Raw genomic sequence first — 22812 nt, forward strand, 5'->3', positions numbered from 1 at the left:
CAGGTGAAGAGGTGCAAAAATACTGTGGTTTTGTGTGTTACCCGACATATACAACATTGAACAGTAAACTATATATGACTAGAAGAGCACATGTTTGTTTACTATCGCTCGACCTTTCATGTGCTTAAGTGGACAGCTGACGGCTACACTGCCCTCTAAATAATAGATTATTGACTGACTGTCAAATAATATCTGGATTCTACAAAGTTCCATGCTGAACCAAAAGATGGCAGTACAGTATAGTATCGTTTATTTTGTTGGCTAAGAAACGGTAGACGAGCGGTGGGCGATACAATGTCATGTCGGGTCTCGCCTGACATGCGACCGGAATGGGAATATCGTATTGTCAGGCCTCAACCGACAGACGAGTGGTAAGGGTAAAGTAAGGTCACGGTTGCTTCCTTCCCACTCCTAGGCCTTTCTGATCACATCCCCATCATCGCCATAAGACCTATTTTTGTAGGTGCGACGTAAAGCAAATTGTCGTCATCATCATCATCATTTTTCAGTTCTGGTTTCCCAGGTACTGTTGACAAGCCTCTTCCATTCTGTCTTATTGAGATACGTTCTGTTGTGAATAACGTCCTCCAGTGTCCTTCCCCGATCTGCAATGTTCATCTTTACGATGTCCATCCAGTGGGTTCTTGGTCTTCCCACCATCCGTTTCCCTATCACATGTCGCTACATGTTAACATATGCTGTCCTTGTTGGCTCCATCCTCATTACATGGCCTAAACACCTCAGTCTGGACATGCTGATCCGATCTAACAATGATGTAACAATCACAGCTTCCTTCCTAACTACATCATTCCTCAACTTGTCCAGTTTGGTTTTTTGAATTGTGGACCTAAGGAACTTCATCTCGGATGCCTGCAGGTTTCAGTACCATAGGTTAAGATTGGTATGAAGTACTGAATGAATGAATGAATGAATGAATGAATGAATGAATGAATGAATGAATGAATGAATGAATGAATCCACTTCTCTCCCAGTCACTGATGACCACCAACTGGGGAGAGCGTATTTGTTTATTGTAATCTAAAACATTACATGTAGTTAAATTTGAACGTACTCCAAGCCAACAAACCAATAACTGAAAGTAAGATACAAAAAAATTCAAAGATATTCAAATTCGTTAACAGTTAGATAATGTTAGTATATATTGCAAACCACATACATATTATACATCCTTATAAAAACAGCGAACAGACCCCCTCCCTCCCAAGTCAGGGACAACCGCCCACCGAGGAGGGGGAGAAGGTCCGCCTGCCGCGACCATTGCACCTACATGCAACCAGGATTATCCATTACGGTAAATCAAATATACTTAATTCCACACGACCGATTGGAAACAAAGAACGGACATCCCCCTTCCCCAGTCGCGGATGGCCACCAACCCGGGGAAGAGACCGTCCGATCATCGCATCCATCGCTATCACATGTCGCTGGTTCTGTTCAATTTCGAAATGCCACTCACTTGTGACTGATACCACATTTCAATTATAATTTACTACCACAGACATATTCTTTAATAGTTACTTAAATATATCTTTGAAAGTATACAACCTTATCCTTATGAGGTATTTCCTGGATTTTAACAAAGTTGTACAGTCCAGGATACCTCTTCCGTAACTACATGTAATTATCTCTGTTTTCTTTACATTTTTTCCCCCAAATACCTCTAATAATATTAAATAATGTTCTTATTTTATCCGGTTTCTTCCATTCTCTGTTTAATAGACTTGAAAGTGTGTACAGTTCATGTTCATTTAGAATTTTATCCAACTCTTTCCTTTCTATGTATTTCTCTCTATTGTTTCTTTACAGTCCTTAATCAAATGTGCCACTTCCATATTTGAATTACATAAAATACATTTATTTTCATCATTTTTTTCTCTTAAAGCTTTATTTTTATACACTCCCATCAAACACCAGATTATTTGTGCCCTTTTAGTCATATTCTCACTTATTCTACAAAATTCTATTAGTGTTCTCTTGCTGTTACATTCTGCCGTTATTGTTTGTCTTTCTATATCTTTCACTCTTTGAACTACTTTCTTATGCAATCTCCTGTCATCCCTTGAAATATTATTTACCCAGTATGATCCCAACCCTTTGTACTCTAGAAGCTTCTTCACCGTATGAAGTACTGATTGAACATCACTAGCTTTGATTTTGTTGGCACTTTGGGATCCCAGAGGAGTGTTCGTACTTGCTGGTAAAAGTGAGAGCTCTTCTGCACTCTATTTGCCACCTCCTTTGTGGCTAGTGTATCTCGAGATATTACACTGCCAAGGTATGTAAAGCTTTCCACACTTTCTAGTGGATGGTTTCCTATCATGATGTTTGCTAGTCTTCCCTCTCTGTTTATTGCCACCACTACTGTTTTGAGTTTGCTTATCTTGAGATTGAACTCCTGGAACATAACCTTCCATTCATTGAGTCTCGTCCACAGTATTCGAGTAATACTGCATCATACAAACTCACAGTGATCATTTACGCTGAAACATACGAGAATAGGGCAGCGGGCAGCAAGTATTCAGTGTCCAAATGAAACGTGCACTACCATGGTAACAGAAGTGCACTTCCAGCGGCCAACAAATCTCGCAAAGCATTTCGCGGACCAAAAAACCGGCAAGTTTCCGCAAGTAGAGGAGGATCTGCTTAAATGTATGATTTTGTTGCACAATGTTGGATAAGTTGTTTCTCACAAAATGCTGTATTTTAAAGAATGAGAAATAGCTGCTGCACATGGAATCAGTGTCTCGGATTTGAAGGTTAGCCCGAGACTTGATTAATTTTAGGAAGAGAAATGGACTTTCTCCTTGACGAAGAACAACATTATCCAAAAAATGACAAATGATTTCAACCATTTTCATTGATTTGTGATTGAGAAGCGTAAAGTGAAAGAATATTTGATCTCCTTTGTAGGAATCGCAGGTCAGACGCCAGTCAGTTTCCATATGCCACAAAGTCGAACAATCAATAAGAAAGGAACATACAGTGTTATCCTACGCGCTACTGGAAGCAAAATACAATGATGTACTGCAATGCTTGCTGTAACAGCTGATGGCAGAAAACTTGCACCTTACATTGTTCTAAAACAAAAAACAATGCCTAAAGCAAAATTTCCGTGAGTGATCCACGTTCGCATTCAAGAAAAAAGTGGATGGACATGTCACTCGTACAAAATTGGATACGAACAGTTTGGGGTAATCTAGCAGGGTCCCTCCTTCGACGTTCGGCCCTTCTCGTGTTGGACAGTTTTCTTTTTTTGCCGGTATGTCATTGTTATGACATTACATTAATTGTACTTTTATTAGTTCATGTTTATTTCACTTCAGGTCGTATTGTCAGCTTGTGATGGGAAGAATATTTTCCAGTGTCGGTACTTCAAACCTACGTGTCTAACTTACCTGATGTACCCAATTTGACTTTTAAGAAAAAAATTTCATGCCGGAATTTTACGCCAAATGACAATAACCACAAATGAGTTGAACCAATTGTGTTTATATTATATTTGAGTATCTTTTAAATATAAATGAATTGTAAATAATATTTAAATATCTGAATTCCTTGAATAATTTACGCATCCAAAGTTTTCGCCTTATTTTTCGTCAAAAAGTGCATTAATTATGGGAGAAAATACGGTATTATGCATTTTGTTGCCTGTGTCTGTGCGATATAAATATTATTATTCATATGTGTGATTAATGAGAATGATTTGGTACCTTTTCTTGCAAACTTTTTATGTTTTCTTAGTTTAAGATTGTAAATTTAATGGTCAATTCACATTGTAACTGTAGATATGTATGCCTTTTATCCTGACCTTTTTTCACCTAGACCGTGGTGGAATATATGTGTTGAAATCCAAGAATTAAAAGATCTTCCTATTTTTGGTTACCTGGAAACTTTCCGATTTATTCTTTGTTCTTCCTATTTTTGACCAATATAACCTCCAGTACAGTCAATAATCTTCCCCTAGGAAAAGGATAAATTCATATGTTTTTGTGTAATTTATGCTTCATTTTCAAGCATATTTATTTGATGCTTTATTTCACGAGTGTATCGTCCGTTCCCTTCGTGTATCGTGTTTCTTGCTCACCATAGCAGCACGTGTGCTTTACTGGGGATTTGGGACGGAAATCGTCCCACAAGCAAGAGAGGCTAGCGCGCGCTAACAACTCAGTTAATCTAGATGAATGAATGAGTTTGTTATTGCATGGTTTGCGCACTGTTACCATAATTTCTGCACGTAGTTTTGTTGAAGTTGTAGGCCGCGTGTTTTTTCTTGCGGTTCTTTGTTTCCTCCCCCCCCCCCCCCCCTGTCAAAGTCATGTTAATAATGTATGAGACACATTGATCTGTTTTTTATGTGGTAGTTCTGCATGTTTCTGTGCATTTGTGTTCATTCTTACTTCATAATTTTAATGATTTGCATGTATTGCAGGGAATTGTGTCGGTGACAGTTTATGGTATTTTCTCTTCATGTTATGACCAAAAAACATAACAAACGTTATCTCTAAGTGTTCAGAGATACCTGTAAAATTAAATTTCCATTCATTTTGCAGTCTAATAAAGGGAACTCTTATGCATTTTATTGCTTGTGTTGGTGTGGTATAAATATTATTATTCGTATGTACATACATACATACATATCCCACATCGTTCCATCTTAAGCGATGGGTCGGCAAACGAGGCTTCTCCACCAGTTGCGGTCCCTGAACTTCTCTCCTTCTTCAATGCTTTCCAAAGTATGTCCTCTCTGTTGAATGTCAATCTTCACCATGTCCTTGTACCTGAGTCTTGGTCACCCTCTTGGTCTTTTGTCTTCAAGTTTTAGATCGTACATTTTTTTTGGTAATCTGGTATCACCCATGCGTCGCATATGTCCATACCATCTCAGTCGCTGCACTGTTATTTTGTCCTCATTACGGACTCTGTCCCTCCGTGTTTTGACAATCATGCTACGGACAAATTTCATTTCTGCTGCCTGGATTCTACTAACATCTTTGTTTCTCATGGTCCATATTTCACAACCATAGGTCAGGATTGGTACATAATAAGTTTCATATATGACTCTCTTACATTTTGTTGGTATTTTCTTGTTCCATATTATGTCTTTAACTATTTTGTAAAAGTTGCTACCTGCCTGAATACTGTGAGAAGTTTCCTTATCTATAGAACCAGTATCAGAGATAACACTTCCAAGATATTTGAATTGATGGTTCATCTGTAGCTGTTTCCCCTCCATTTCAATGTGTCCCATTGGTTGCCCATATCTCGTCATGACCATAACCTCACTTTTCTCTTGGCTGAAGATGAGTCCATATTCTTTAGCAGCTTCTGTCCAGTAGTTTATTTGTTCTTGAAGGTCTTCTTTAGAGTCTCCCCACAAGCATATATCATCCGCGAACAATATAACTTTCATTTTCTTACCTCCAATGGTTTGGTGAACTTTTCTCTGGATCTCGTTCATCACAGTGATGAAAAGAAGAGGAGACAGAACACCACCCTGTCTTAACCCAGATTTTATATCAAAGGTTTCAGTCATTCCTACAGGTGTTTTGACTTTACTTCGGGTATCTTCATACAAATTCTTGATCCGGTGTATCATGTCATCCTGTATTCCAATTTTCTTCAGTGCTTCCCACACCTTCTCTCTATTCACTGCATCAAATGCTTTCTTGATATCCAGAAAGGCTAACCATAAATCTTGGTTGTGTTCATAGTATTTTTCCATTAACTGACGGACTGTAAAGATTAAATCAGTTGTTGATCTCCCCTTCCTGAATCCATACTGTTCTTCAAAGAGGTTCTCTTCAATAAGGGGTCTGATTTTACACTCTATAATTCTTTCATAAAGTTTAGCAACTTGAGATGTTAAAGTGATGCCTCTATAGTTGGAACATTTCTTTCTGTCTCCTTTCTTGAAGATTGGAATTATGATGGCTGTTTTCCAATCGACTGGTATGTCCCCTTCTTTCCAGATCTTACGAAAGAGTCTGTAGATCCAATGTTTTCCAGAAATGCCCATTGCCTTGATCATTTCTCCATTAATTTTATCAGCCCCTGCTGATTTTCCAGTTTTGATGTATTTCCAGGCATATTGTACATCATTTCATGTTAATTCTAACCTATTGTTAGAGGCAGACTTGCAGGAGGTAGTACCGGTACTGTCTTTTTGTGTAGGCTGCATGCAATTCACATTTAGTAATTCATCAAAGTAAGTCCTCCAAGTCTCTTTGATCTTCTCATCTTCAGTGATCAGATTTTCATTATCATCTCTTAGGTATTTGGAGTGTTCTTTATCTCTTTTTCTATTTTTCATCATCCCATATAACATTTTCTTATTACCATTAACATCATCTTTCAATTCATCACTCCACTTGTTCAACCACTTCTCTCGTTCTTCTGTAACAACTTTGTTTGCTTGTTTTTTAGCAACCCTGTATAGTTCCTTATTATGATCAGTCTGGTTCTTGAAATATTTTCTGAACATGTTGTTTTTGTTCAGGACAGCAGTTCTTGTTCTGTCATTCCACCATGGAGTTTCCTTCCATCTTCTTGTGCTACTGGTTCGTCCACAAACCTTCTCAGTTATCATTACTAGATTTTCTTTCAGATCCTTCCATTCCTCCTCAACTGTTCTTTCATCTGTCTTTGGTATCACTGATTTGATGTTTTCTTGGAACTCTATTATTTTATCATTGTCCTTCAGCCTCAAGGTCTTGAGTTTCTTTACCTGTGTGGTTCTTACTTCTTTTAACTTGTTAAACTTTAAGTATCCATTGAGGAATCTATGATCACTTTCCAAGGAGACACTAGGAATCACTTTCACATCTAACAGTCTATTTTGTAGTTGTTTCTCGATAATAAAAAAAAGTAATCTATAAGAGATTCACTTTTTCCATCCCATCCATATCTTGTGACCTTATGGCTTTTTTGTTTTTGATACCATGAGTTCCCTATTATAAGGTTGTTCCTCAGGCAGAGGTCCAGTAGTCTTAGTTCCTTCTGGGTTTCGTGGACCCCATCCATGTGCTCCTAGAATACTTTCATATCCATCTCTCACAGTTCCTACTTGAGCATTCATATCCCCTATGATAATTGTTCCATCTCCTCTTTTCTTTCCTCTATGTCTTCTTCAAAATGTTCTTTTTCTTCATCTTTACAACCAGTCTGTGGTGCATAGCACTGAATGATGTTGATGTTCTGGGAAGGATCCAATTTCAGCATTATGTGAAGAATCCAATCAGAAACATATTTTACTTCTACTACATGATCTTTCATTTGATGATCCATAACAACACCAACTCCATTTTTTGCTTGATCTCCACCTGACCAAAATAGATGGTATCCCTCTCTGAGTTCCTTTGATCCTTTTCCCTTCCACTTGGTTTCACTGAGTCCCAGTATGTTTATGTTCCTTGTTTTCATTAAGTCTACACATTCCTCTATTTTGCCAGTTAGTGTCAGAATGTTTAGCGTGGCAATTTTGATTTCAATCTCATATCGAGTTTTGTGTGTTCTCCTCTTTGGTTGTGATGGAGCATTGGGTATTGAACAGTCATTAATATCATTACCAATGAGGGAACTAGTCATTATTTTGGTGATTACAATATTTCCATCCGGGGCCTCATTTAGTTTTGAAAGCAATTCCTAATTATTCAGAAGCTGGCTTGCTGGGCCTATCACTTCCGAAGATTTTTCTGTCGGGGTTATCTCCCTTAGCCTTTAATAGCCCCATACCTGTCAACCCTTCCGATTTACCCGGAAACTCCGGTTTTTAACTCGTCTTCCGACTTTCCGATTTATTTTAAATTCTTCCTATTTTCGACCAATATAACTTCTAGTACAGCCAATACTCTTCCCCTAGAATAAATTCTTATGTGCTTGTGTAATTTACGAAATCTCATTTTCAAGCGTATTTATTTGATGCTTTATTTCGTGAGTGTTTCGTCCGGCGCCTTCGTGTATCGTGTTTCCCTCTCACCACAGCAGCGTGTGCGCTTTAATACAGCTGGGGATTCGGGGCGGCAGTCATCCTGCAAGCAAGACAGGCTGGCGCGCGCTAGCGACTCAGTCAATCAGGATGAAAGAATGAGTTTGTTATTGTTGCTCGCGCGCTGTTAACATCGTTTCTGTGCGTAGTTTCATTGGAGTTGTAGGCCACTTGTTTTTTCTTGCATTTCTATGCTTTCCCTCACTGCCAAAGTCGTATGTCAATAACCAATAGGACATATTGAATTGTTTTGTATGTGGTAGGTTTCGCGTATTTAAGTGCATAATTTTAATGAGTTGAATGTTTTTAAGGGGGTTGTGTCGGTGACAGATAATTTATTTTCTTGTTATGGCCAAAAAATATAACAAACCTTATCTCCAAGTGATCAGAGAAACCTATACATTTCCGTTTATTTTACCGTCTGATAAAGAAAGTACCGTATTCTCTCGCGTAATTAATGCCCTTGCATAATTTACGCATCCCAATATTTTTGAGTCCAAAGTGGAGAAAATAAATGTTCACGTATTTGACGCACCCACAACTTCGAACATCCATCACGCAGCTCCGGATGCGTTTCGAAATAAAGATGTCAACTACTCAAGTAGCAGGCTTCCTATTGCGAAAACGGGCATTCTAAATACAGGGCAACGTGCTGTTATTAGCGGGCAGGAAATCTCACTGCACTAGTTTTACGAGTGTTTCGGGTACGGGACATTCTGTGATCTCAGAATTGTTTGTCAGTTCACAGTATTCGAGTAATACTGCATTCTACTAACTCGCGGTGATCAGTTACGCCGAAACATACGGGAATAGGGCAGCAGGCAACAAGTATTCAATGCCCAAATGAAAAACTTGCACTTCTGCGGTAACAGGCGTTCACTTCAAGCGGCCAACAAGTCTTGCAAAGCCTTTCGCGGACCAAAAAGTGGCAAGTTTCCACAAGTAGAGGAGGATCTGCTTAAATATATGATTTCGTTACGCAACGTTGGATAAGCCATTTTTCACGAAATGCAGTATTTTAAAGAATGTGAAATAACCGCTGCACATGGAATCAGTGTCTCGGATTTGAAAGTTAGCCGAGGCTTGATTAATTTTATGAAGAGAAATGGACTTCCTCTACAGCGAAGAACATCATCATGCCAAAAAATTACGAATCATTGAAACCATTTTCATTGCTTTGTGATTGAGAAGCGTAAAGATGATGATGATGATGCTTGTTGTTTAAAGGGGCCTAACATCGAAGGTCATCGGCCCAAAGCGTAAAGAGAAGGAATATTTGATCTCCCTTATAGGAACCGCAAGAAAGGAAAATACAGTGTTATCGTGCGCGCTACCGGAAGCAAAAAACAACGATGTACTGCAAGGCTTGCTGTAACAGCTGATGGCAGAAAGCTTGCACCTTACATTGTTCTAAAACGTAAAACAATGCCTAAAGCAAAATTTCCGCAAGTGATCCACGTTCGTATTCAGGAAGAAGGGTGGATTGACATGTCACTCGTACAAGATTGGTTACGAACGGTTTGGGGTAATGTAGCAGGGTCCCTCCTTCGATGCCCAGCTCTTTTCATGTGGGACAGTTTTCTTTTTTGATGATTATTTATTTATTTATTTATCGTATGGCAAGTATACAAAGGAAAAAGAAAATTTACACTATATACAAGGACAAGAATGTTGGTAGCGTTCACATTTACAAATCAATGTCCAGTTGCTGTAGCTATTCTAAGAAGGAGGGTGTTGCACTGATGGCATCTTGGGCTGGTCCACCATACTTCCTCAGAGGGCACTCCTCAATAATGTGCTTGTTTAAAGGTGTCTAACATCTAAGGTCATCGGCCTTTTTTTTTTTGCCGGTATGTCATTGTTATGATATTACATGAATTGTACTTTTATTAGTTCATGTTTATTTCACTTCAGGTCGTATCGTCAGCTCATAATGGCAAGAATATATTCCAGTGTCGGTACTTCAGTCCCACGTGTCTAACTTACCTGATGTGCCCTATTTGAATTTTCAGAAAAAATCTCACGCCGGAATTTTACGCCAAACGACGATAACCGCAAACGAGTTGAACGAATTGTGTTTATATTATATTTGATGTATCTTTGAAATGTAAATGAATTGTAAATATCTGAATTCCTTGAATAATTTACGCATCCAAAGTTTTCGCCTGTACTTTTCGTCAAAAAAGTGTGTTAATTACGAGAGATCAATTAGCATTTTGTAATATTTATAAAAACTGACAAAAGCTTTAACTTTAGTCAAATAATTGTATAAAGGAAATAAGTTATAATATGTCACATAAAATATGCTACCAATCTTAATCTAAGGTTTTATGGTGTACACCAAATTTTAATAGTCATGTAAGAATATGTTCAATTTTTTATATATATATATGTATGTTGTAAGTTATGTTAAAATTGTACTTAGGCCTTGGCACAAAGTTTCCTATGGCTGATGATGGCATACAAATAATGCCAAAACCGGTCCCAATGTTTGAAAGGTAATAAATATGTGATGTGTTAATGACGTCACATTGTTTTTGTATTGAAAAGGTGGACATAATTATCCTCAATTTATAGTACAAACAAATATACAAATTTTTCCTCTTTATAATATTAGTATAGATTAGTGATGTAGTAGAAATTCAATAGCATTATGTTATTACTTTTTTTCTTGTAAACCCGTAAATATATACACAGTGTGTTCATACAAAAGTGAATATAAAAAGTGTTCCTATCATTATTATGATGACATTTTTCAAGTTTTCAGATATGCATCAATAGGTTCTACATACTTTCTGGTTCATAGGTCATTCAGAAATTGCGCACACAGTGTGGTAAATACGGAAGCACGGGCAAGCACAAAGTGCCACATCACATTCCTCACAGCAGTAGACAGTTTTCCGTCACCTCTGGTTTGACAGGCACACAACACAATGTTTTCTTGAGTCGGGTTCTCAGATAATTCAACGTCTTTTCTAACCAAGCCAATGTCACGTCACACAGAACAGTTTACCACCATACACAGTCCAATTTACTAAAAGTTATCAGAACATGGACAATTTAGTTCGCAGAACAACTGTATTGTAACAACAATGACAACAACTCGCAAATTTAGTAATTTCAATGTACATATGCACAAATAAATTCTTTACGAAGAATTTGGCGCGGACCGTACGAGGCAACACGAGACAGCTGTCGGACTGCCGCATAGGCACGAACTACCCGACTGGTGTAGGACCGAATAAAAATGAATAGGACAGCAATAATCACATCTAAAATGAATGCAATTAGTTTTAAATTACGGTAGTAGATGGCAGAAGTGATTAAGGATAGCCAAACACCTATAGGCAGCTAACCCTACGTAAGAACACATTTAGAAGTACAAGAACGCCTAAAGGTGTCAAACCCAATACTCGTGCAATAGCTGTAGACGCCTTTAGGTGTCAAACCCAGTTAAGGGGTTAAGTCAGCCTGAACTTCAGCTGAACAGCAGAACTTCCCCGACAGCACTCACTCTCAAGCTGAATTGACTGCACTCCCCAATAGATTCCTTTGGCCAGTGGTTCCAGAACAGTCCGGAAGCTGGATATGTCCAAAAAACCTCTTGGCCCCCATTTCTTAAGGTTTCTGTTAATTGCCAGAGGTTTCCAGAGAGACCAAAGGGAGTTGGGCACATCCCATTACAAGCTCCTCCTTCCTGAAGTGGGCACGCAGGCAACGGCCAATAGCCCAGTTGTGACATTCACTTGAGAGCGGGGCCAAACCAGCTTGCTACACTCGGCTTGGAATTGGCATAGTGGACACCATCACAATACATACATACATGCCAAAGAACGCAGAATGTTGACTTTAAAAAATATCTGTTAATTTGTTACAAAGAACTATTTCATTTTGAGAGGTTCATGTTGTACCTAATTAGTGTTTAGGTTGTCTTGTAGAACAAGATAGTGCTTAGATTTAGTTCAGTTTACTTCTGACACATTACCTGAAAATGTTCACTTTTGCAGGTGTTGGAGACTGAATTGGATGGGCTGTTGGTTACAGCTGAGGCTTTACAAGTCAAGGGATTATCAAATGTACGAAATAAATATGAGAAAGGAGATATTCAAGGTGCAGAACAGCAACAGCAACCTATGCAAGTGGAGCAGCAAGATGTAGATGATTCCACAACCACTGCTCTGTCACCAGACACCCAGTTGCGTAGAAAACGTCGGAAACTCTCTGATACAGTGGTGAGTTGCTATTTATTTACTTAAGATTTCTTGGTTTATACTCTGAGGTTTGTTACAGTAGAACTTCATTCCGCAAAAGTCTGTTCATTGTCTTATAGATCAAACCTGCTCCAAGCTATCTTTTAATCTATAGATGTTTATTTTTAGAAGAATGTATCAAAGAGAGATCATAATTTGTGTTATATCATTACCGTATTTATGCAAATAATCCCCACATATTTTTTAATTCTTTTATTTGAGGCACAAAATTGGGGTGTGAGTTTTATTTGCATCAAGGTTGGCAACACGCTCCTGCTCACCTAGTTTTCGATGTTGGGTGTACAGTTATGCTTTGTGTAACTGCAATTGGAAGAAAACTGCCCCCATTTGTCATATTTGAATGGAAAACAATTCAGACTTTGAATTTAAAACTGCCTTTACATTTTTAAAAAATAGTATTTTACAGAGTAATTTAAATTCAAAATTTCTCCATGTCACGATAGAATGCGTCTTCTGGAATGTGCAGGGGTAGCTTTCCACACTTTCACTTTGGTGTGTCGACAGTGTGTTTCATAGTTGCAATTTCGAGTGAAATTGTCATTCTTTTGTATTCAGAGTTTTAAGGAACGCTACAATATCACGTAATAGGCAGTGTGTGGAGAAGCAGAACCCGCGAACACTTGACAATGCCGACAGTAGGCGAAAAAGCGTGGCTCATAATTATAATCAGTTCGTACGCACTGAGCAATATTGTCAATGCCAATGAAACTGCATTGTTTTTTATGCCTAGCCCAAACTAACTTTTTGAAAGGGGATGGGGTCGTGTACTGTTTTGCAATGCAGACAGAAGCAAAAGACTTCCTCCCTTCATCATAGGAAAGTTCGATAAGCCATAAAGTTTTAAGGGCATCGGGTACTTTTTGTGCAAGTACAAGACATCTAAAAATGCAAATAATACAGTAATCCAAACAATAAAGCACTTACACAGGGGAGCCAGCATAATTTGTCGTTGCTTTGAATTGTGTTTATTATTTTCCTGTTGTTGCATGAGGTTATGTTTGTCAGTGATTTATCCAAGTGCATTATTTGAATAATGTAAATGCACCTTGTTGGATACATTTCGGAAATAGTTCTTTCCATAGTAGTTGAAAGGTTTAAACTGTGCATCAAGGTGACTGCATGCATTAATGGATCTTAGAATACATTGTGATGCGGCAAAGGTTGGCATTCCTGAAATACGACAGAAGTGCCATGATGGGAAATTGTACTAGGATAGAGTTTCTGTCATGTTGCAATGCAGGCGGAAGCAAGAGACCTCCTATGTATCGTATTTTACTCATGTATTAGACACCCTCTCCCCCTTGGATTTTCGATACAAAGAAAATGAAAAAAATAAATCCCGCATACAAGACCCACCCCCCTCAACGTAATTGGAGAAGAACAACGATTCCGCTTCGAAGCGGGTACAAGCCTTATTCAGCTCTGATGACATCACACAAATTTGTAAAGAGTTTCGTCCATACAACTCACGCAATGAAAACGCGTCAAAGTCATGCTGTACATCTATCTTTCGTAGTTAAGAAATGTCTGCTGCAGCTGTGATGACGTCGCACAAATAAGTGAATAGTTTTGTATCCAACCTGCGCATTGCAAGCACGCATCAGTCATGTATATATGTCTGTGTTTTGTAGTTAAGAATGTTCACCAGCGTAATGGTTAGCACAATTAGCTGTTGTTCTCGGGATCCTGAGTTCGGCTCCTGGTACGGTATTGCCAGAGATTTACAAATGGCAGGAAGGTTGATTTGCGGTAAAAATGGTACATGCAATTCCCTTCTACTGGGCGCCTGTCTATAAAAGAGCTGCACCACCTTGAGATGAGGAAACGATTTTACTTTAGTTAAGAAATATTCACAGTTGTTGCTAGGTCTATTAATATGGGCAGGTGAGATCATTAACAAAGTAATCGTTTAATATCTCGTAACTCGGGCCAATATAGAGTTTTTGGGAGAGAAGTAGGCTTAAAACTTGCAATTGTTTTAGTTGCCAACGCACCTAACAAATAATAATAATAATAATAATAATAATAATAATATTGATCTTTTTTTTCATGTCCCCACTTACTTTCAATGAATTTAGGAGACTCCAAACAAAACAAACGAGGGTATGCGTTAATAAAAAATGAGAGACAACGAATGTACAAAATTATACATTATGATAATAAAACGTGTTACCGCCACACCTATAGATATCCATAAATGCGGCAAACTTTCCCTTTATTTATTTTTATTCTTTCCGTCGTGGAACTTTTGGCACTATCCGGGCGATAGCATACCTAACCTAAACAATCCGGTCTCATCTCATTTACAGCTGTTTAGGTAAATCCTGATGTGATAAATGTAGAGAACAAGCATGCAAATATACTTAAAAATAAGGGTCTGGCTTTCAGCCGCAGTTATCAAAAGAATGCTTCTATTCACTATGTGTTACATTCGGAAATACAACTCGTAACATACGCTAGTTATCAGGTGGTGGTTTGTCAGGCTTTCAACAACACGGCTTTATTCAGGAGTGGCTTCTGCTACACATGAACCAACTGGGAATATCAGAGACCATCTCCAGAAACCATTTGGGAATAGCTTCACACACTTTGGACTCTGTAGTCAGGAATGACTATTTTTGAAAGGTTCAAAAAGACGGGACCTCGAATGCTCTTGGTCTCGATGGCAGTGAAGATGATGTCACTTGGGATGACGACACGCCGGTTGGAGGGAAATTAGCGACGCAAGGCAATTAAAATTAAAGTAGTGATCAACTCATAGAGACAAATGACTGGCCATTGAGTTATTTTGTATAAGTATTGCATAATATGATAACATGATGCCCTTATCCCTTTTCTTTACGGGGACGAGTATGAAGTGAGACAAATTTTCATAGCGAGTTTTTACGACCGTATACCTTGCAATTCTCAATAGGCTAAACAAGGGAAGGTTAATGAACAGTCTAGAAAATATTCATATACTTCTAGACAAGTCAATTAATAAGGACAAGAATTTGAATGAAGTAAATGAACAGAGAAACCCCTTATTCGAATGCATATTGAGATACATTGAGTTATTACGAAGGAAGCAAAAACACGCCCAGTGCACACTTCAAGCAATCACAAGGCCGACACGTCACAAGCAGTAACCACCTCCCCGCCCGATATAACAAATGACGACACGTCCGCATTTCCCCTCCCTCCTAACCAGGCTAACTCACGAACTACAGCACACAGTTACAATACAAGGTTGAAGGCAGCCAGATTAAACCCACTCCCGTAGCACGGGAAGTTAAACAAACACGCAAGGCAAGTGTAAGTTCATACTTCCATACTTTCCAACACTCAAAGACTTATTATCCGTCACGTTTTTCAAATTCCAACTAATAACCGCATTTTTTTCCTGCCGGTTACATGTCGTGATACATACGATCCAACTGTTTTCAATTCAAACCACAAATAGCAAACTTCATATTCGAAACAAGCCACACCTCTCCACCCAACAGGAGACAAGAGACATGAAAACACCGGATGCCTTCTTAAGGAAACTTTTTTACCAACAGTTCAACAGAAATACTTCACATAGTGCATACAAGTTCTTCAGTAATCAACGAACTTATGGAAGATTCACAAGACTTATAGTGAACTATATTTTAGTCCATCAGTGCTTTTAACATTAAGATTTTTAATAATAAGTTATAGTTTGACTAACAATTGCCTTCAATGCATCCCCCCCCCCCTACCCTCCCTCCCCAACCACACACACACACACACACATCCATTCACACATGTACGACTAACACTTGTTTTTAAGGTTTTAAGACAATTGTGAGACTGTTCTTAGCTAATTTTACTTTTGCCAAATGTAAGCAGCTGATGATGAATGCAATGCATTTGAAACATGTTCTGAAGTTTTTAATTCAATGTCTTTTGAAGTAGCCTAAGGCTAAATAAAAGTGAAAGTATCAATCAGGTGGATTCTTGTTCCTTCAATTAATTAATTGCCTTTCCTGATGTCGACCTCGTCAGAGGTATCAGTGAGATGAAACGAATGACGTGATATTATGAGTAATTAAAATGGATTATGTTTACTTTATATGTAGGCCTAAAAGTCGTGTTCACCATTTATTGACTTTTTACATTTAGAAATACTGCCTTCTAACGAAAAAAGCCAGTAAAATTTAAATACTGTACATGCATAAGTTTGTTAAAGAGCAGTGTAGAATGTTTGCATTCTTTATAGCCTAGAAGTCATGTGTTCACTGCACAAAATTTGAGGTTATCGCATATTGGACCCCCCTTTCCTTTATATGGCTGTAAAAGTGGGGAGATAGAGGATCTATTATGCAGGTAAATATGGTACTTCCTCCCCTCGTCATAGGAATGTTCAATAAGCCACGATGTTTTAAGGGCATCGGGTTCTTTCCGCATTAGTACAAGGTATCTAAAATGCAGACAGTAGAGTAGTCCAATGAACAAAGTACTTGCACAGGAGAGCCAGCATAAACTTCTCCTGGTTTTGAATTTTTTTTTTTTCTTCCTTTTATCTTTAATTGCCTGAGGTTGTGTTTGCCAGTGAGTTATCAAAGTACATTATTTGAATACTGTAAATGCACTTTGTTGGATACATTTTGGAAATATTTGTTTTCCATGGCATTTGAAAGGTTTAAACTGTGAATCAGTGTTAATTGCATGCAGTAACTGGTCTTTTTGTGACGCGGCAAAGTTTGACATTTCTGAAGTACAAGTTGGCAGTTAATTTGACATAATGTAATTCCAATTCTGATTTTTGCGTCCCAGTGACTTTGAATTAGCAAGGTTTTACTGTATCGCAAAACTAACATCCAAGTTGTGTGCCTGTTTGAAATGTTTACATTGCATGAAAAATATTGTTGATCATTGGTCGTTTTAATATCAAAGTATAAAGAGACCACGTGTGAAAAGTGTTTTAGATGTGGAGTGCAACAAATTTGTAAGTAATTTAACAGAGGATTCTGGTGATGCAAGAAACAACGAATCTTTCGATCTACAGGGAATAGAGTTTATTGCAAGTTAAGATTAATGAAATACCTAGGCGTACTCACTAATTTTCATGGCAAATGTATTTTTTAGCAGTGATAAGGTATTTTTATCATCTGAGATAAATTCAAGCAAAGCAGCTATATCCGTAAATTACCAGGCGAGTTGGCCGTGCGGTTAGAAGCGCGCGGCTGTGTGACTTGCATCCGGGAGATAGTGTGTTCGAATCCCACTGTCGGCAGCCCTGAAGATGGTTTTCCGTGGTTTCCCATTTTTCACACCAGGCAAATGCTGAGGCTGTACTTTAATTAAGGACATGGCTGCTTCCTTCCAACTCCTAGGCCTTTCCTATCCCATCGTCGCAAGAAGACCTATCTGTGTCGGTGTGACGTAAAGCCATTGACAAAAAATAAAATTTAAAAAATAGCCATAAATTTACACGTTCATATTTGCATAAAGACCACGTGGACATCGCAAGGTGATATGAAATATTTGTTTATGCTTACATTACTCTTTCGATGAAAGAAATTTTAGTTAATTTCATTTTTTCAAAATTAGCCTTCCTAAAATTAGGATGTGGGGATTATTAGCATAAATACAGTATTCTCCTTCCAATTCAGGTACTTTTTTCACTAAGCAATACACATATGTTTGGTTTGTTGTAGTACTTCTTTATTTTTTTAATTTGTTACTGATGCACATTCCTTCTTTGGTAGGATTTTCATATACTTATTGCTGTTTGCTTCTTATCAATCATAGAACTAAGTAAATATAATTACATAAACGTAAAATGCTGAAGTGGTTTCTTTCATTACAGAATGGAGAACATGTTGGGTCCTTGGATCCTTTGGAATCTTCCACTGATAATGCTGCTGGTGGTAAACGAACTGTTGCAAATGCAGCTGCCAATTCCAATTCTGATAAAGCCCTTCCTTTCACTCAGGTTGCTGTGAACGATTTTGTTGACGATGATGATCTTCCTGCTACTGTAAGTTCAATAAGTTACTATGCATTTTTGTGTGTTATATCTTTAAAGCAGGGCCCAGATTACATACGTGTAACCTATTTTTTTCCTTGTATCTAAATTAGAAAATTTCAACATATTTTTTTGTGTTCTTTCCATAAGGTTATAAATGTGTAATCTAACAAAGGACTATAGGACTAAAATGGTGCTTTCTTGAAATCCATAAATCCACTTTTTTCTCAAATCCATTTGAGCTACAAGTTATATTAATTTTTTACATTGATTGCACATGTTAAATGAAACCTGTAGAATTTTTCACAATGTGCTGCAGAGCGTGCTGAAAAATAGTAATTTTGGGAGTTTCCTTGAGGACATCAGTGGTCAAAGTGTACTGGAGAGGTCGATATTGCACAATAATTATTTGCATTAATTGAACACTTGAACACAGACTGTTGAAGATATCAGTGCTGACATTGGTGATCTCTGTATTTAACAAGCAATTGATGAGACCACTGATAACTGCTAGCTGAGGATGATTGATTGTGAATGTTGGGGTGGGGAAATTAGATGCCATAGAACAAGGAAAACTACATTGAATCATATGCATGGTGTTGGAGATAACCAATCACTGCACTCTAGCTTGCACTGTCAGAGCATCCTTTGGCTGCGAGAAGAAAGAAATGAAAAATTTGGCTCTTTGTTACTCTCAGTGCTATTTACATGATTACAATGCGAGAAACATTAGAAAATTTATGTCTTGTTATGGTTTATGTCACTTGCCTTGCCAATGATCTACATCGTTTAGCAGAAGGAACGAGAAACGTTTTCCCTGGAGATGGAGACATAATTCCTCCCATTAAGAAGGTATTGCTGAAAGATCCTACTCACATTCAAAAGTTTAAGAGATTTCGTTCTATATCTACCTGTCCCTCTGGAACCTGTTCTAACACATTGGGCTAATTGGCTGGTGGAAACTTTATACATGCCGATCACTACAGCAAAATCAAGGAGTTAATCAAAGCTTTCAACTCGTAGTCAATCAACTCTTAGTCGCTCAAAAAAGAAGTGAGTGTATTGTAGAAGTTCACAAGAAATTAATTTCATAATTTATCACAAGTACCTCGCAGGTACACTTTTATCAGGAACAATTTGATCTATAGATATAATGTTTGTTGTGGGTATCCAGAAGGTTTGTGTTTACATGGGAGGTGAATTATATTTTGATATAATCAAAATTAAGTACAGGTAGCAGTACCTCTTCGGAAGTAGCCCTACCCAGGGAGTGGGGCCCCTGCCTATGTGAGTCCCAGAGCATGCTAACCAAGTCTGTAACATCTGGTAAGGGTCCCAGCTCCGGGTTACGAGTGATGGCCTCAACAGCCTCTACGGTGGAGAAGGTGGACTTTGGTACGATGGAGATGGCAGAAGAGGCAGCCGTGGACTCGGGGATAAATATGAATACAGTCTAAAGAGGTCAATAGGTTCAGGTAGATGTGGCTCTCTAGGAGGGCTGATGGTCCCTTGGTGGAGGTAATATACCACAAGACTCAACTATACATTTCTAAAGGCAAAATTTTCCTTTCATAGCAATGTTACCTCCCTGATATTGTTAAAGGTGCACTTTGACCCTGTATTATCATAACACATACACCTTTGATCACAGAGACGATTGCCTCACATTACTCTCTACAATGGTAGTTCTGTTGCTGTGTCATACAACAAAGAGGACCTGTCTGAAATTTCTGCCGAAGAGAACTGTCTTTACTGTTTGTGATTGATCAGAGCGCCACTGCATTGGCACTGTTTATATCAGGAGTGGTCAGGCACCTTCGCGTGCAATCGGGTGAGCGAGTGAGTTAACTAGAAAGTAGCACAGCTGCCGGACTATGGTGAAATGTGCTATGCAGACAAGTTCTGTAAATATCTAAACCATTGCATGAGCGACAGGTTAAACAAATGTATCACGATGTGTATATAGTGTAATAAACCTAGTATATGTATAATTAAATACATTTCATCTTTCTATGCATATGAACCAGCATGTTGTTCCTAGCACCAAGCGTTCTCAGGGACCTGTCCAATGAGGTCGGAACATGGTCATGCCGGGCAGGATTCGTGAAAGTGTCGTAATGCTATAATATTACATGGTCCTCCGGTGTTTGTGAGTGTATGTTTCGAGTGCTGACAACCTGTGGAGAGAATATTGGAGCACGTGTATCATCCCTGCGGCATGCTGAACTAGACGAGGCGGACAAAGGATAAGTGCACATCAGAGCACTATACCAGAGGTCAGTCATTCCTTTCATTTTTCCTTTCTTTCCTAACTCATATCATGGAGTCTAATGAAGAAAACCTGTTAGTGAAACAACAAGCAGTCATTAAAGGGTCACTGATATTGTACCCGTAAAAATGTGTACATATCTTTAAGGCGCTTGATATTAAATGAACGAGCATGATTCTTAATCAAAGGAGTGGCTTTATCATTGGAGCTGGTACAGAGAGAGGTATAGTCATCAATTTGAGAGATTATTTTGATAAATTGAGTTTATTGATCATCAAAAGCAAGTTCATATCACCTTCGTACAGCAGCGTGGAAGTGTCGAGGCTGGTTGGTACCTCCAAGTCCTGGAATGGTGCTGGACATCGACTGGGCAGGGATCACACCTGCTCGGATGAGGAGTTCTGGAATGTCTGGAGGTTCTGGAAATGTCTCGACGTTCTGGAAGTCTCGACGTTCTGGAATGTCCCGACGTTCTGGAATGTCTCGAAGATTGGCACACGTTCCTGGGTTAGATTCGGGACGTAATTCACACCTGAATTTCCTGCACGGCACTCCACACATTCAGGGCACTGTCTGAACAGATATGACCTTTTAATTATGGTCACTGCACTCTAGATATTAAATCAAAACGTTCTGGAATAATCACTCGAAGAACAAGTACTGGTAGAAATGCAGGTTCATAATGCAAGCCCACTGTAAGTCAGAATGTTCTAGAGGATTACTGTCACTGCAGTCCTAAATGCATAGTTCTGAAGATTTAAAACATTTTGGCAATGAACTGAATAAGTAGCACTCGGAAACTGGCCTGTTGCATTAATAAGCGAAGTGAATAGCCATTAAAGAAAATAATATTCGAAAGAAAAAGTCTGACCTCATAAATTATGGATCACTCAAAATACTGGAAAGTTCTAGGCTTTCGGGAAATGCGATATGCGTATTCCGAATTGTAACAGTCTTTAAGAATCAAAACATAAGTCCCTGTGCAGCACTTGGAAAGCATTGCATATTTCACAATTAAACGTAATGTTTAATGTCCCCTAAGTTCAATGTTCCAGAAATTGATTCAAAAATATAAGTTCGAATAAGTTCGAAACGTAAGTTCAATGCGATACACAACACGCGTGAAATTCAATCGTCATCGAATAAGTAAGTCCTTATGTGGCACTTCAAAAAAAAAACAAAGTTCCAATGTATAGAAATAACAAAGTTCCAATGTGCCAAAATGTTAAAAGTCCCAACACGACACTCGAAGAAAATAAAGTTCCAATGTGTCGAAATGTTAAAGTCCCAACACGACACTCGAAGAAAATAAAGTTCCGATGACAATGTTCCAGTACGTCACCTTAAGAAAATAATAAAGTCTTATAACGACACTTGGCGAAAATAACTAAGTTCCAATGAGACGCTTCAGGAAAAAAAACAAAGTTCTTATATGGCACTTTAAGAAAATATCAGAGTCCAATCACGACACACGAAAAAAAAAAACAAAGTCCCAATGCGGCAATATGACAAAGTTCCAATACGATGCTCTCAAAAGTAAAGTCCCATTCAGGCACTTCAAGAATATGATAAAGTCTTGATACAACACTTAGAGAAAATACCGAACTTGGATTTCGCAGACTGTCGACTAGAAGTTCGACACGCACAACACTTCTCTTGTCACCCGTGTCACAGAGACGGCGGAGTGACAGACACTGAATTCGTAGGTCCTTTTATACACGTTCGCATGGAAGTGTCTAGAACTCGGGTACTATCTACCCTTATAACTTCTATAATACTCGGCGGATTTTCTTGAAATCTGAAGATATGATGTCCATTGTAAAGGCTTTCAAGTTGGCAATGTCAAAATAGCGATAAATTAGCTTAAAAATGTACTTTTGAGGACGAGCTGGATCATTACCATATATGGTAGCGGATAGCTGGCTTACGGCGGCCACGTCACTCGCTGGGTACGTCACTGCGTTCGGCGGGCTGCCTACCTTCCATCTCGCGCGAAGTTCAACAAACATACTTCGAACTTCTCTCGTAGCGGTGTTCCCGGTACAATATGTATCAGTAAATATGTAGACAAGTTTATGGTGGGCACCGATATTAATGCATTACGTAGCAGGTTGAAACAATTACATTCACTCTGGGAAGAATATAAGCATGTTCATTGTAAACTCGAGATTAATGACGACGAGAACTATGAAAATCATGAACGGGATAGGGAACAGTTCGAAGAAAACTATTACAATTTAGAGGCGAGAATGACTACATTGATAGAAAAGAGCACAACCCCCGAGCAGAATAT

At 38.5% G+C, this 22812-nt stretch overlaps 1 protein-coding gene across 2 annotated transcripts in view; it reads left to right on the forward strand.

Moving 5' to 3' along the window:
• LOC136867426 (uncharacterized) overlaps window positions 1-22812 on the forward strand; it is a 168686-nt gene that overhangs the window by 89754 nt on the left and 56120 nt on the right. For both annotated transcript variants that reach the window (XM_067144627.2, XM_067144628.2), the window contains exons 5-6: window positions 12013-12237; window positions 18092-18262. In XM_067144627.2, coding sequence (XP_067000728.2) covers window positions 12013-12237; window positions 18092-18262 — 396 coding nt within the window. The remainder of the gene's footprint in view (window positions 1-12012; window positions 12238-18091; window positions 18263-22812) is intronic.

This window comes from Anabrus simplex, chromosome 3, assembly GCF_040414725.1.
Source record: "Anabrus simplex isolate iqAnaSimp1 chromosome 3, ASM4041472v1, whole genome shotgun sequence".
Taxonomy (NCBI): domain Eukaryota; kingdom Metazoa; phylum Arthropoda; class Insecta; order Orthoptera; family Tettigoniidae; genus Anabrus; species Anabrus simplex.